General features: G+C 33.8%; 1 protein-coding gene across 2 annotated transcripts in view; it reads right to left on the bottom strand.

The window, feature by feature from the left end:
* Positions 1-312: 312 nt before the first annotated feature.
* Positions 313-15412, bottom strand: part of LOC127848290 (uncharacterized) — a 32781-nt gene continuing 17681 nt past the window's right edge. For both annotated transcript variants that reach the window (XM_052380664.1, XM_052380663.1), the window contains exons 4-6: positions 7018-7237; positions 5156-6061; positions 313-5055 (exon numbers count right to left, since the gene is read on the bottom strand). In XM_052380664.1, the coding sequence (XP_052236624.1) occupies positions 4544-5055; positions 5156-6061; positions 7018-7237 (1638 nt within the window). In that variant the 3' untranslated portion in view covers positions 313-4543. The remainder of the gene's footprint in view (positions 5056-5155; positions 6062-7017; positions 7238-15412) is intronic.

The following is a 15412-nucleotide window of genomic DNA, read 5'->3' as shown; positions in this document are numbered from 1 at the left end:
TAAAGCATTTGTAACAACATTTGTCTGTGCATACTACCATTAAATTACAAAGCGTTTCAGCGTTTATGCTTAAAATGTTACTATGCAAATTATGCACACTAAAACATGCAAATTTATTATCAACTTTAAGATTTAAACAAACCAGAAGTTTCTCGAGGTAGTTTTCAGTTTATAACAAATATTGCTTTGTAACATAGTAACCTAACGAGGGCGTCATTGAGAGTCGGTGATGATTTTGGAGTGCCGTATATTTTATAAACGTCCATTATTTGTGGAAAATTTGATGATAATTATTAATATATATACACAATATAACAAGACAAGACGGGCGTTTTATTTGAGATGAGTACAGAGTACATAATATAGAAAGCAATGTGATTACATACATATAAGATCTGGCACATGTTGTCATATCATACCATATTTTATTAAACGAGTTCAGTAATTTGGTTAGTAAGCGAGCCTTTGGCGTGAAACAAATGTCCGTAGGTTAAAAGATAATGTTCAAAGGCTATGTCTTTGTTTAATGAGCGTAATCTTTTAAAACTGAACTACACGGTCATAAACCTTGCCATTTTAAAAAAGTTGCTTTCTACTCGCTCCTTAAATATGAATGCGGAATAATTATATATATTTTCTTGATATAAAAATATCTATGAGAACTCAAAATCATGAAAAAGTTTCTTTACACAAGAATGAGTGAGAGTTTGCAATGTTCTCAAACTCAAGATACAACAACAATTATATAATCACTCTGCAAAAACTTAAACTAACACAATATGATTATCGTATATCTGGAAATATATAAACTTTAATAAATTATGCATTTATTATAAATATATCACGTTGTATCGCAGATTGTATCTAAAACGGTAGATTTTGTAGATTCCGGTATTTCAAGCAACCGCAGTCTGCGCAATGCAATTAATTATGCAGTCTGCACCTAACTCTTACCCAGTGTTATTGCTGCAAAATAGACAGTTGTAAGTCGGTATCAATATGTTTTGGCGGTGGTATTTAGTTACTTTGACACCTGCTATCTTCGGCATCTTAAACAAGTGCTACTTCGGAACTCGGCATTCACCGTTAGTCACTTCGACACTGGTATATTATCACATATTTAATTGATGTTTAATCAGTTTGCAAAGTTTATACACATGCCACGTTTGCCAATTGTGTGAACAATTTTAAGACTTCAGCACGTAAGTTTCCTCAGTTATCCAGAGCAAAGTTTTTAAGCACTTAATTGTAAATGTCTTGTTAATTGAGTTTGGTATTACAAGAACAGAGCGCTTTAATAAATTGACAATTAAAGGGTATATGTCATGTATGTTATTTTTTGTTTTTTGGTTTGGTATTTTCTAAAACAGAACAATTAAATGGCTTAAAATTTGTATTGCTTTGCCTTATTTGTATATCCCTTACCAAATTAATTTATCAAGTTATTATGTAAACACGAAGTGTGCGTCGGAGCGTAAGTGCCGATGACAATACAATGTATGTTGAAATATATTTATTTAACCATAAATGTATTAATTTATACAAATCTATTTTGTTAACAAAAATATTACCGAAGCGTCTAACTATAACAGCCGAAATATCCAATGTCAAGTGCCGTGATAATTACTGAATACCGAAGTTACTAAAGTCCTAACTTTCCAGATGCCGAAGTAACTAGGAATCGCATACCTTTATATGGTATTGAAATATTTTTAGGAAGTCTAATGGCAAGCATGGCTAGTATCAAATAATTGTTTTCCTTTGTAGTATATCAGTATCCCCACATCAAAATATATACAGAGCCATAACAACCATTTATATGATGTAGGAACACATTGGTACAATGTATACGTAACAACTAAATTGAAATATAAAAACTATATAAAATCACGAAACACGCACATTTATATGAGATGAAAAATGCAAACAGAAAATAACTTTAAATGGCAGATGAAAATATTAAATATTGGCGATTCTGACTTTCAATCTGAAAGAATTTAACATTCTTATCACCAAGCAAACAGCCAATTACTAAAATCAAAGGTTTAGATAAAATAAATAACACTGTAAACATGTGTCATTACCAGCAACTTGTGATATTCATTCCCATGTTAGTTTCTTATCATTGAATGTATAAACTTTCTTATCATTGAATATAAAAACAAAGTCAAGCCAAACAGTACAAAAGTAAATATTGTTTTAATTTAACAAGCAGTGACACACATAAATATTTCAAATAAACACATCAAACGACATGATTCCAATCCAAAACATTTAAAACAGAATCAAATAAAACAACGGAATACTTTTTAAAAAGATGCTGTTCATGAACAAGTTATTTAAACGAAAAATATGCGCCAAGTTTATCACTCGTAAAAGAACCTTATTAACTATTTTAAAGCAGTTTAAAACTTTGTATATGCATATATAATAATCGCTCAATAAATCAGGCTAGTGTTGATTAATGTTTTTCTTTCGCCTTGAGGGCAACGGGTAACACGCACCACTATACTGTGACAAACATCATAGAGAAACAACACTAAGAAACATAAATGATTTCCTTAAGTAGCACAATCTAAAATGAATGCCTACAAACTATATTACTATATGCTTATCAAAAGATCATATTGACATTTGAGAGTGTTCATAAAGTGAACACGGTTTCTATACATATAATGTTTGCTTAGTTTACATATCAAAAACAAAACTGCGCATGTCAGGGCCGAGTTGCTCTGAACTGTAAAGGCCAAAATAGTTAACTAAAGCTGATGGTAGCCGAACCTATAGAAGTTAAACGTTGATCAAACACTTTCCATATATGCCATGTCTAAGAACAATATAAACTCACAGTTAAATTATATATGTTTAATTATTATAAATATGTTCAAATATAAGTCAACATACAGTCCCATATCGAAGTTTGATCCTAGTGATCACATAAGACTTTTTCACTTGTGTAATCTAGAAAGAATAAACTTTAAGTCAATACATACATGTAGATATACACAGATAAAAATAAACAATATTATACTACTGCTGCTACACTTATATGTCGCAAAAATATGTACATAAACAAACTTATGATAAAATTACTTCACAATTTCTTTTCGTTTAAAAACATGCATTCGTATCATATTTCGATAACAAATTTGTAAATCAATTTATCGTTCTTCGAGTAGAATAATAATTGGAAAACATGGCAGCTGTTTCATCTATTTATATTTCGAGTAGCAATTAGTTATATAGTGTTGGAGTTATGCTGTAGAGAATAAAATATATGAAAAAAAGAGTCAATTAAAACAGAACACTAAAAACAGTTACTGTTCTTGAGCACTGTACTTTTCTTAAACTTATATATTCATTTTGCAGTGAATACTTATGTTCATATTAAACTATTATTGTAAAATTAGACACAGGGAGATATTAAAAATTGAAAAACTTAAATATTTACTACAATAAATTAAAATGAAAGAGAATTTAAAATAATAAATAAATTTCATATAAATGAATAAAAAATACAAAATTAAAAAGGGAGATAATTCAAAAACTACGGCCGAAAAAGTTATGGTTCATGTTCACTGCACTTCTACTATTTTTCGTCAGTGTATATTTCTAGGTTCGCGTAAATCCCTTCTGTAGATTTTGAGAAATGCTTTGAGCAAAAAAATACTTTGAAATTAAATAATGGGAGATTAATAAAAAACTAAGGTAGATAGAGTTGTGGTTCTTAGTCAATGCACCTTTCTTACTTGTCTTCTAATTATATTTCATGCTTCAAGTAAATCCCTTTCGTAGATTTAGAGTGATGCTCCGGACGAAAATTTACTTTGAAATTACATGAGATAATTCAAAAACTGAGGTTGATAGATTATGGTTCTTAGTACTGCATTTCTCCTATATTCCATTTTTTTTTTATATTTCAATGTTTCAAGTCAATCCCTTGAGTAGATTTAAAGATATACTCACGATAAAAATGACTTTGAAATTAAATAAAGGGAGGTAATTAAAAAACTAAGGTATACAGAGTTATGGTGAAAAGTCACTGCACTTCTCCTACTTGCCATCTGTTTATATTTTAAGTTTCAAGTAGAGTAGATTTAGAGTTATGCCCGGCTAAAGTTTCGGATGGAAAGACGGACGCACAGACGGACAGACAGGACCAATTACTATACCCTTTCCGAAAATATTTTCGGCAGGGATAATATGGCATTATAAACGAAGTAGATTCCACATCAGTATACCATATGAACAATAAATACAGTAAACCATTGACGGTCATATAAGTGCAAGCACTATTATTTGCTTAGATTGATACATGACTATAATAAACGTAAATCGGACAGTATTATTGATGGACGTAAAAAGTTAGTAACTTGGTAAAATTAGTAAAATAAATCATAGATGCGACCCGATTTTAGTGTATTATTGGTTTATTTAAAAAAAACTATTTACTATATTTTTACAATTAAATAGCAAAAAAAAAATAATATTATGACCTGTTATACATGTTTTGTTTACAGTAAATTTATGGTTACAAACTATGCTAGTTTTTATTGCTGTTTTGGCGGAGATGTGCTAAGACTGCTTCAATATTGCTATTCAACGTATCAACTTTTCTATTTAATATTGACACGTCTTGTTTTACAATTTCCAAATCACTCGAGATTTTCGAAACATTTTGAGAAAACGATTTCAGTTGAGTGATGCCAAGTTCTTGAATAATCCTCGTTATAGGAGTGACATAAATCACACCATCCGATCTTCCTCCCAAGACAATTCCTATACAAGCATTTTGTCCGTCACCATCTTTGACGAACACGGGTGCTCCAGAATCACCTTCAGTGGCAAATTTTGGTGTTAATGGCTTCACTTGAATTTGGTTATACATATTAAACGAGTATCCGAGATGGGGGATAGAGATGATTTGGCGAACGAAGCCTGCTTGTCCTATATTGATTATTGTGCCTTTAGTTAAACCACTCTCTTTTCCAACTTTAAAACAACGACTATTGCACAGATTTGCTTGTAATGTTTTTCCAGATGAAAATTCTAAATCTGCAATCACAAGAATAAACAAACATTAGAAGTGAACAATATTTAGTTATTAAGTATTATGTTATTAATTATTTTAACAAAATTTCAAATGATCCAATACCTTTTTGTGTGGACAATGCTCCATCGATATCATATGTTTGGCCCATCTGAATGAGTGCTATTTCAACCCCAGCTTCAGCTAATCCGCCTTCTTTACATATGGCTTCAACAAGTGTTCCGATCGATTCCAATGAATCTTGTCTTCGAACTTGAGCATCACTTAAAAATGCATGAATATGTCCATTGTTTTGTTTACATTGTTCATGTTCATCTTTTGTCAACATTACATGCGCAGATGTCAAGCAGCAAAGACCATGCGTATGCTCAATAAAAAAGCTAAGAGTGCCACTCAGACAACGTTGAATTCCACTGCCCATTCGTAACGGAGATGTAAAAGGCACAAATACTCCTTCTCTAACAGCAACTCGCACACCATCGTAAGATTGTTCAAAGGGATCCTCATCGATTGGAATGTATCCCTTTGCCAGTACGTATAGCGCTAGCCTAGGTTCGTATTTTAATGAGTGTGTAGCACATGCAGTTTCAGTTTCCAGTTTGTAACAACATCCTTCAACAATGCTGAGGTATTTATGTTTTGTAATAAGTCGTTGTACATTGTTCTTCATACATATTTTAATAATTTCTATTTCACTGTCTTTCATTTGAAATTCGATAACAGGCTGTGAAATAGATCTTTCAGAATGATCAAAAGCAGTTTGCTTAACAACATAATCAATATCAAGATCTGAAAGACTCTTCAAAATGATGTCTGACTTTTTGTGTACACTAACTATGAAATATATACTATATTCGTCTTTCTCTGTAAAAGAAGGATAAACATCCAACACATCCTTAATCTTCCGAATAAGTTTACAAATTGTTTGGCATTCATCCTTTAGTTTTTGTGACTTTCTGCCGAATTGTGTACATAAATCATAAAGCTTTTTGTTCTGTCCAGTTTTCTTATCTGCAAATACAAAACGTCAAACAAAGCAATTAAAGTGCCTAACGTAATAATAGTTGTAATACAAATACAAAAAATGTAGTAGTAGCAAAAAAGAAGTAGGAGTAATAAAACTATGGGAACAAATATAAGTAATAGCATTAATACAATGAATGATTTTCCCCAAAAATCCATTGGACTAGTGTATACTACATAATCGCGGCATATCAAAAACAGTCATAACATTAAGGTCCAATTTTAGAAAAGCAATTGTGATCTTCAGACATGTAAACAACTCCTTACTCATTTGTTATACTTAAAGGTTAAGATTACATAGTAATATCGTAAAAAGAGACTATTGCAATGTCTCCATTTCTGACAGATTTCTTATTTCACTCAAAGTCATCATTGATTGAAATTTAAGAATAGTCTAAAGGATACAACGATAAATGGTTAAAGACATAACCATAAACACCGTGGTGGTATATTGAAAGTTGCATGACATCTGAATGGCAGAAGTAGGAGGGATAGAAGAAGTAGAAATAGAACTCGTACGTGTAATACTTCTTGAGGTAGTACAACTTGAAGAAGTAGAAGCAGAAGTAGTAAAAGTAGTAATACTAGTAGTAGTAGAAGAAGAAGTAGTAGTAGTAGTAGTAGTAGTAGAAGTTGTAGTAGTAGTAGTAGTAGTAGTAGTAGTAGTAGTAGTAGTAGTAGTAGTAGTAGTAGTAGTAGTAGTAGTAGTAGTAGAAGTAGTAGTAGTAGTAGTAGTAGTAGTAGTAGTAGTAGTAGTAGTAGTAGATAGTAGTAGTAGTAGTAGTAGTAGTAGTAGTAGTAGTAGTAGTAGTAGTAGTAGTAGTAGTAGTAGTAGAGTAGTAGTAGTAGTCGTAGTAGTAGTAGTAGTAGTAGTAGTAGTAGTAGTAGTAGTAGTAGTAGTAGTAGTAGTGGTAGTAATAGTAGTAGTAGTAATGTATACGAACTTTGCATTTCGCTTTCTTTACTTGCTCCGATCTTAGTGCGTAATTTGAAATTTTTTAATACATTTTCTCTTATTGGATTGTTTTGCTTTGGAGAATCTGCAAAAGCCTTTACGTTTTCTTTTGATTCTTGTTCATCTTCATTTGAACTCTTGAGCGTTTCAAAGATATCCTGGTTCTGGTCGTTTGTCGATTTTTTCAACGGATCGTTCTCACTGTATATCTGAATACAAAACGGTATTTAACTAAATTATATTTTGGTGTCTACATGTTTCAAATATGATACATGGTTATTATGTTTCAGCCCATAAATTAATCTTAAACATCTTAAAAGTGATATTTATCTTTTTCAATCTAAACAACATTAATGGTATTCAACCCATCATACCCCCTTCATGCACAATGTCTAACCGTTACAATTCGTTATGTTGGTATGTACAGCATTTTAAAATGTACCAATTCGTATTCAATTTTTTTAATTTCAATAATCCCTCTGCTGCTTGAAGAAGTTAATGATTAAGAATATAAATACATCTTTACAAACCAAAATCTGTTACAAATTTGAAAACCGCTTTTCAATATACATTACTGAATGAAATATAAGATATATATTTCAACAAAATTTACCAGTTTGTCTTGAATTATTGTATTGATAAAGTGTATGTGCATGTGTTCATTTTGCGATGGCATTTCAATTGAAATTAACCAATAACTGACATCTACAGTCGTCTCTAAAATATTTGACGCAAGTTCTCAATTCAACCCATACTTTTTGTCCTGTTTTATGAACTTCAAAATAAACAGACCTGCGTTTGTGAAACGCAATGCCCCCTATTGCGCTTAAAGCCGCACAGAAGCTTTTTTACAGAAATTGTATTAAGTCCGATATTGCAAAAAATCAATGGACTGGGGCAAACTCACACTTCATCTGTAAGTCATGTGGATGGACTCACATTCTCATTAACCAGCTCACAATCTGAAAGCGTTGCGTAACAAAGAGCTCTGGAAAATGGAAAATTTCAAAGGCCATCGACCATAACTTCGCTTAAAATCAATGGACAGGGGCAAAATTAAAACTTTATGTGTAAGTCATGAAGGTGGACTCACCAAAAATCAGCTACATATCTTAGAGCGTTTTTGTTTATTCCGTGAAACGGGAAGATTTAGATTTTTCAAGGACCATAACTTTGCCAAGCATCAATGGACCGGAATAAAATTCACTCTTCATCTGCAGGTCATGTAAGTAGACTCAATATATGAAAAACGGCATTTTTAGTGAATGTGTTTAAGGCTCAGGCCCGAAACTTCGCCAAAAAGCCATGGGCTGAAAAAAGTCACGCTTCATCTGTATGTAATGTAGGTACACGCACATACCAAACATTTACTCAATATCTCAAAACGTTGCGTACATAACCTGTATCTATCGGAATGCCGGACGATGAAAATGATGTACATATAAACGGACGGACATGCGACTTTTATGTTCCACCTAATGGGATGGGGCATAAACATCAGCTCTATATCTGAAAGCATTGCGTAAACAATATCCGGAAAACGGTTAAAGTTCAAGTCAAAGACCTATAACTTGACCAAAAAATCAATGGACCCGAACAAATCTCCCACTTTGGCTGTTAGTCATGTAGGTAGACTCATACAGCAAAATCAGCTACATATCTGAAAGTCCAAGATCCACAACTTCGCAAATATTCAACGAACTGGAACAAAACTCACACTTCATCTGTAAATAATGTAGGTAACCTCACATACCAACAGTCAGCTATCTGAACTATTTCAAATTGTTTGTTAAAAAACCTTCGGAAACGGGAGGAAAGTACAAAACCCATAACTTTGCCAAACATTAATGGACTGTAACAAAAAACACCTCATATATAAGACATGTTGGTATTCTTACGAACCAAATTTGAGCTCAATATCTGAAAGAGTACCGTAAAAAACATCCGGAAAACGGGTATTGTCGATACAATTTCAACGCCCATAACTTCGTAAAAATATTAATGAAACAGAACGCCACTCATTCTTCATCGAAAGGCCATTCATGTAGAGTCATAAAGCAAATATACGTTCTAAGTCTTAATACGTTGCGTAAACAACTCCAGAAAACAACATGCCGGACAAACGGATGGACTGACGGACGAGAAAGGCGACTGCTATAAGCAACCCTAACGTGAGCATAAAAACAAAAGAAACAAAACTATTGTCAAGCAATATAAGTCCCCTACCGGCTCCACCATTGTCAGAAATTCTAGATTGTGTTACATATATATATATATATATTTGTTGCCATAGCAACCAATTTTTTTTTAGGAACAAAATGAAATGACGTGCATAATGCCCATATTGCCATCTATCCATGTTTCAAGTTTCATGAAAAAATATTAAGAACTTTAAAATTCATTGCAGGATCCAGAAAACCACCATTTTCAGCAGTATTTCTAGTCTATTTGCTGCCATAGCTACCAGAATTTTTGACGTCGGGACGAAACGAAATGACGTGCATAATGTCCATATTGCCATCTATCCATTTTTTAAGTTACATGAAAACATATTAAGAACTTTAAAAGTTATCGCAGGATCAAGAAAAAACACCATTTTCAGCAGTATGTCTAGTAGTTTTGTTGCCATAGCAACCATATTTTTTTACGTCGGAACGAAATAAAATGACATGCATAATGTCCATATTGCCATCTATCCATATTCCAAGTTTAATAAAAAAATACTAAGAACTTTTAAAGTTATCGCAGAATCCAGAAAAGTGTGACGGACGGACGGACGGACGGAGACGGTGAAACCGGTGAGGACTAATAAACTTGACAATCACCATTTTACAAATTTATATATACATTCCTTTATAAAATCGGATTCTGGAATAATAAATGGTCAGGAACAACCTCCCCTCACCCCTTTTACAGAGAAAATCTCAGCTCTTGCTTTCAAAATTGATTCATCAAATTAAAGAATTTAAGACACTAATTAAACACTTATTTTCTTGAAAAGTTCCATATTTGTACCAAATTTTTTTTTTTATAACATATTCCCAACATTGTGTAAACATGTCAATTGCATGTTCATGTAGACAATAAAAACAACTTCTTGTTTTACTATTTAAAAAAAAGTTTTACAAGTTTACATTTGCACCATTTAATATTCCAAAACAAATTTGATTGTCGGATAATTTATATGCACCATATGGTCTTAGATTAAATAATGTATTATGTATTAACTTAATAAACATTTAACTAGAGCTTTGTCACAGACGTGACGTTTAACCCCACTTGCTGCATTGTCACAGAATATGTTGCATGCTGTCTTCACAAAACAAGAGGAGCTAATTTATGGCGATGTTTAAGAATTATTATGCCGTTATCATTCATGTCCATTTTGACATTTGAACTTTTGAATTCATCCGCATGACACATCGTCTAACTACAGTGAATAAAACTCATGTACAGAGTCATTTTAAAATTTCACAATGAATGCCATATTTATGAACCGAAGAAGATCCTTTTTGTCATGTTTGACCTTTAAACTAAAAGTGTGACCTTGGCCTAAGATATACCTATGTAATTCTTTCGAATGACACACCGTCCTATAATTGAGAACAAATGTATCGAGTAATTGTAGAATATCAGAACGAATGATGGCCCGGACAAGATCATTTCTGGCATATGCTTACGTTTGAACTCAAAGTGTGACCTTGGCGTTGCAGATATCGACGTAATTCTTTCGCATGACAACACGTCCAATGATGGTGAACAAATGCGCCAAATGATTTTAAAATTTCACAATGAACGTCACAGTTATGGCCCGTAAAAGCTCATGTATGCCAATTGTTTTACCTTTGAACTTAACTTTGACATTGACCTTGGATATTGACGTAATTCTTTCGCATGTCATACCGTCCAATGATAGTGAACAAATTTGCAAATTGATTTAAAAATCTCATAATGAACCATATAGTTATGACTCGGACAAGCCCACGTATTGCCACGTTTGACCTTTGGACTCAAAGTGTGGCATTTATTCTTTGAAATATCGACGTATTCGTTCGCATGACACACTGTCTATTTATGGTAAACAAATAAGGCAAATGATTTTAAAGTCTCACAATAAATGGCAAAGTTATGGCCCTGACAAGCTCATTTATGTACAACTCCAAGTGTGACCTTGATCTTGGAGATATCGACAAACTCATCTCGAATTACTCACCGTCCCATGATGCCGAACACATGAAACGAGCCATTACAAATCTAACGATAAATGCCATAGTTATGGTCCGGACAAACTTTCGGTTTAAAACAAACTTAGTGACCCCGTGACTTGTTTTTGACCCAGCATGACCCATATTCAAACTTGTACTAGACACCAAGTTTGGTGAAGATGGGATATTTTGGACAGACAGACCGACTGACCGACCGACAGAGTGATTCCTATATAGCCCTAATTACAAATGGTAATGCGTGATTAATAATGTTTAGTACAAAAATATATATGTATATGATACTCACATTAAATAAACAAGGTATTAACATTTTAAACATTTAACAATAGTTTAAAGTCAAACCATTCATAATTAAATGTGCTGGGTTTTAAGCTGTTGTTTTTCCTACATTCTAAGCATTTTGCTATACAAGTCTAATAATATTTAAGTGACTGTAATATAGGACTGTTTTTCATATGTAGGGTACTAATTTCGTGAATACTTCACCGTTATAAGTTTCTTCTTTTTTTGCGTACATACACGGCATTCTCTGCCACAGTGTATAGATAATGTCAGTAGTGGAAAAGTGACCATGTAAACAGCTACATTTGTCTGACCCTTTCATTATTACACATCAGATGGTTGGTGTTAATAAAGTTAACTTTCAACTGCCATGAAAGATGGATGGAATAGCCAGAACGTCATTAAACATGGAATAAAAAATGCTTGATTGTTTTTCTGAACATTATCATCGTTGAAAAGTTTGCTATACATATTGTTCTGTTTTTTCATACTTAGATATTTTAAAGTACATAACACTCATTGCTTAGATAATACTTTGATGTAGAAAATTGATGTCAATTCTGCCAATGTTAAGCTATTAGTTGTGATCTAAGCAACTGACATATGTTTAAACACTTCACAAAATAACACAACACAATTGACGGTGTTAAAGCTCAACTTGCTCCCACATACCCATAAATCATATTATGACAAAGGCCAGTAGTTCTGGGAACGTATGGGGCTCCATTGTGGAGTCGTTGATGCGTTACCCATGGAAATTGTGCGAGACAAATTTTCTGTGAATAATCAGGTCAAACGGTCATTCCGCTCTCGCGTTGTCTATCAATCGGACATGATTTTCACATTCAATGGCACAGTGACTTTGATCAGTGACCTACAGTTAAAAAGGGAGTCTATACTTTTCAAGGTCAATGCATCTGCAACGTATGAGACGCATCAATCAATCCCTTGATAGCGTCTTTAACGGAAATAAAGTTAATACTTAATATCACAGTAACATTTACCTATGAACTGGTGACCACAATTTTATTAGTGATGTGAAGTATAATGAACTTCGGTCAATTCGTAGACGATCTATAGATCAAAAACGAGTTTAACACTTATAATGACAGTGACATTGAACCATGGCCAAGTGAACAAGTGTAAAAGGGATCTTTACCTTAAATCTAGTGTCACTTATTTGAATATGGGCCATATATCGCCGAACGCCAGTGCACATGGAAAATACCAAGCCAATCGATCTCTCTGTTCACAAATAATTCATCAGAAACACATTTTATTCTAAGTGTGACAGTGACATTGACCTTTCACAGAGGGACCCCAATTTCAAAAGGGAAAATTTACTGGCAAAGGCTAATAATATGGGAATTATCAAGCAAATTAGCTATCTACTAAAAAATTTTATCGAAAATAAATGACTTTCTTAGTGTGACCTTGACCTTTGATCCAGTGAGCCCTAATTCAATAGGGACCATTTACTGGCAAAGGGAAATGCAAATGGAAAGTGTCAAGGAAATTGGTCAATCCGCTCACAAGATATTGATTGAAAAAAGGAACTGGTCTATCGTAAGATAGATGATTTTGATGAGGGTAATGCCTGGCTGTCAGGATTGAACTAGTTTCCTGTATATGTCTATAGTAAAACCTTGTGCAAATTACCTGCTAAGAATTGTTTGGTTCAATTGGATCTTAGTGAGCTCCTCTGGGCCTATGGTTTGTTTGCTTAAGGTATTAAAACAATCATTGGCTAGTAAATGTTCCGCTCAACGAAATAAATGCTGCAGCCAGAAGGCGTGGCAGCTGTTTATAGTGAAACCATGTAAACAATCTAGAAGTCAAATGTTAATGTCAAACGTCTTAAAATTCACACCATGGTTGACAATAATATCTTGCAAGTTTTGAACTTGGTTTCGAGTCTTTAAAACACACTGCGGCCAGAAGTAGGGGCCGCCTTCCATATTTTACTATTGTGAAACCAACACGGTTGAAGTCACATTTTTGCTCAATCAAAATGACACTTTCTGAGAATATTGCATTCATAAAATTGCAGCCTCGTTTTGGTATAGTTCAAGTACCTTAAATAACATGTCCGCCGAATGGCAGTGTTCCATATATTGACGTAGTGAAACAAAAGAACATTATAGAAGTCACACGTTTTGCCATATAATCATGACACTTACTGAGAACATATGTATTTACGCATGTTTGAAAATGGTTCCTGTTCATCAAGAAAAATTGCCACCATATGGCGGGGAAGTAATAAGCTAATCTGAGCGCAATGTGCTCATATCATAATTTGAGCCATTTTGATTGCATGCTATCTGTCTTTCGTCGTGCATCATCAGCATTTACTGTGAAACCATTATTATTCGTCAGACATTAATTTTCGTCTTTTTCGTCCTTCGACCGATGGACGAATTCAAGATCCTAACGAGCAATCATGTTCCATATTTGAAACAAATAAGATTGAATAACCGTAGGCATGAGACATTTAAATCCAGCGTAATCAACGCATATACACATGGCTCGAAATTAACACTCGCACACTCGCAAAATGCGAGTAAAAAAATATTGCAAGGAAAGTTATAAGCCACTAGTATTTTTTGCAAGTAATGAAATAGTGAAAAAAACGAGTTATATTGCTAAATGCTTTCGACGGCATGAACGCTTAACCGTAGGTCAATTTTTTGAACGTCCGAATACCCATATGCGGAAGCGCGCACCTTGTTTGTAGACTGGTATACTTATAGTACAGATACCCGGATGGTATTGATACAAAGAGCATGAAACAGTCGACTATTCACACTCAAATTAAATCCAGTTTTGACACAAAGGGGTGTACATTATACAGTGTACTGACAACTGACATTTCATGTAAAACGCGAATGCAATAAGGCTGTATCGAATGCATCGACTTCGTTTAGGTAGAATAGTGTTGATTAGCGCTAATTGTTAACAACTGTATTACCTATTGTGTGTATTCTGTTTTTTAGGGGTGTTGCAGGTTATACAGCCAACACGCGGCGAATCCGGATTAAAGACAATACTATTAAAAATACAAGGGACAGATACTATCACCTGAAATAACAGACTTGTTAATTGGCATATGCCAAACAAGGCCCACCTCCTGCAAGTGACTACCAAGTGTCACCCCTCTTGCCCCAGCACGAATGTTTCGCAACCGCGTATTACATGTATATTACAAACATTACAAACAATTAGGACTCTTTTTTTTCAAAACCAGAAATGGACGAATTTGAGTGCTGACGAAATAGTCATTTTAAAAAAAAAAAACGGAATTTCGTGCTGACGAAAATAAATGGTTTCACAGTATATTGTGCACATTACAGAGGCTACATGTATTGCTAAATCTTCATGAAACTTGGTCTGAATATTTTCGGTTTGGCATATAAACATTCCCGGTTTATCGTAAGATAGACCGATCGACTATAAAACAATATAGATCAAAATACGCATTGCTACTGATTGTTCATCACAATTACCCCCTTGTTTAAAAATAAATCTGTTTTTCGACCCCGTGACCTAGTTTCTGACCCGGCATGATACATATTCGAACTTGACCTAGATATCGTCTATATATAACTTCTGACCAAGCTTCGTAAAGATCGGATGAACACTATTTGAATAAGAGAGCGGACAAGCTTGTTCCGCCCGCCCGCCAGCCCGCCCGCCCGCCCGCCCGCCAGCCCGCCCGTATTCGCCAATCTTATAACCAGTTTTTTCCTTCGGAAAACCTGGTTAAAAATAATTCACGTACATTCTGAATGCTATTTGTAATTTTAGCGATACAAATCCATTGTAAAATACAGACTAGTGAAACGTTTTCTTGAAATAAAATGTTTACACGACAACTAA

Source organism: Dreissena polymorpha, chromosome 10, assembly GCF_020536995.1.
Source record: "Dreissena polymorpha isolate Duluth1 chromosome 10, UMN_Dpol_1.0, whole genome shotgun sequence".
Classification (NCBI taxonomy): domain Eukaryota; kingdom Metazoa; phylum Mollusca; class Bivalvia; order Myida; family Dreissenidae; genus Dreissena; species Dreissena polymorpha.
Note: the sequence above shows the minus strand (reverse complement) of the source record. Positions and strands in the feature narration are given on the sequence as shown.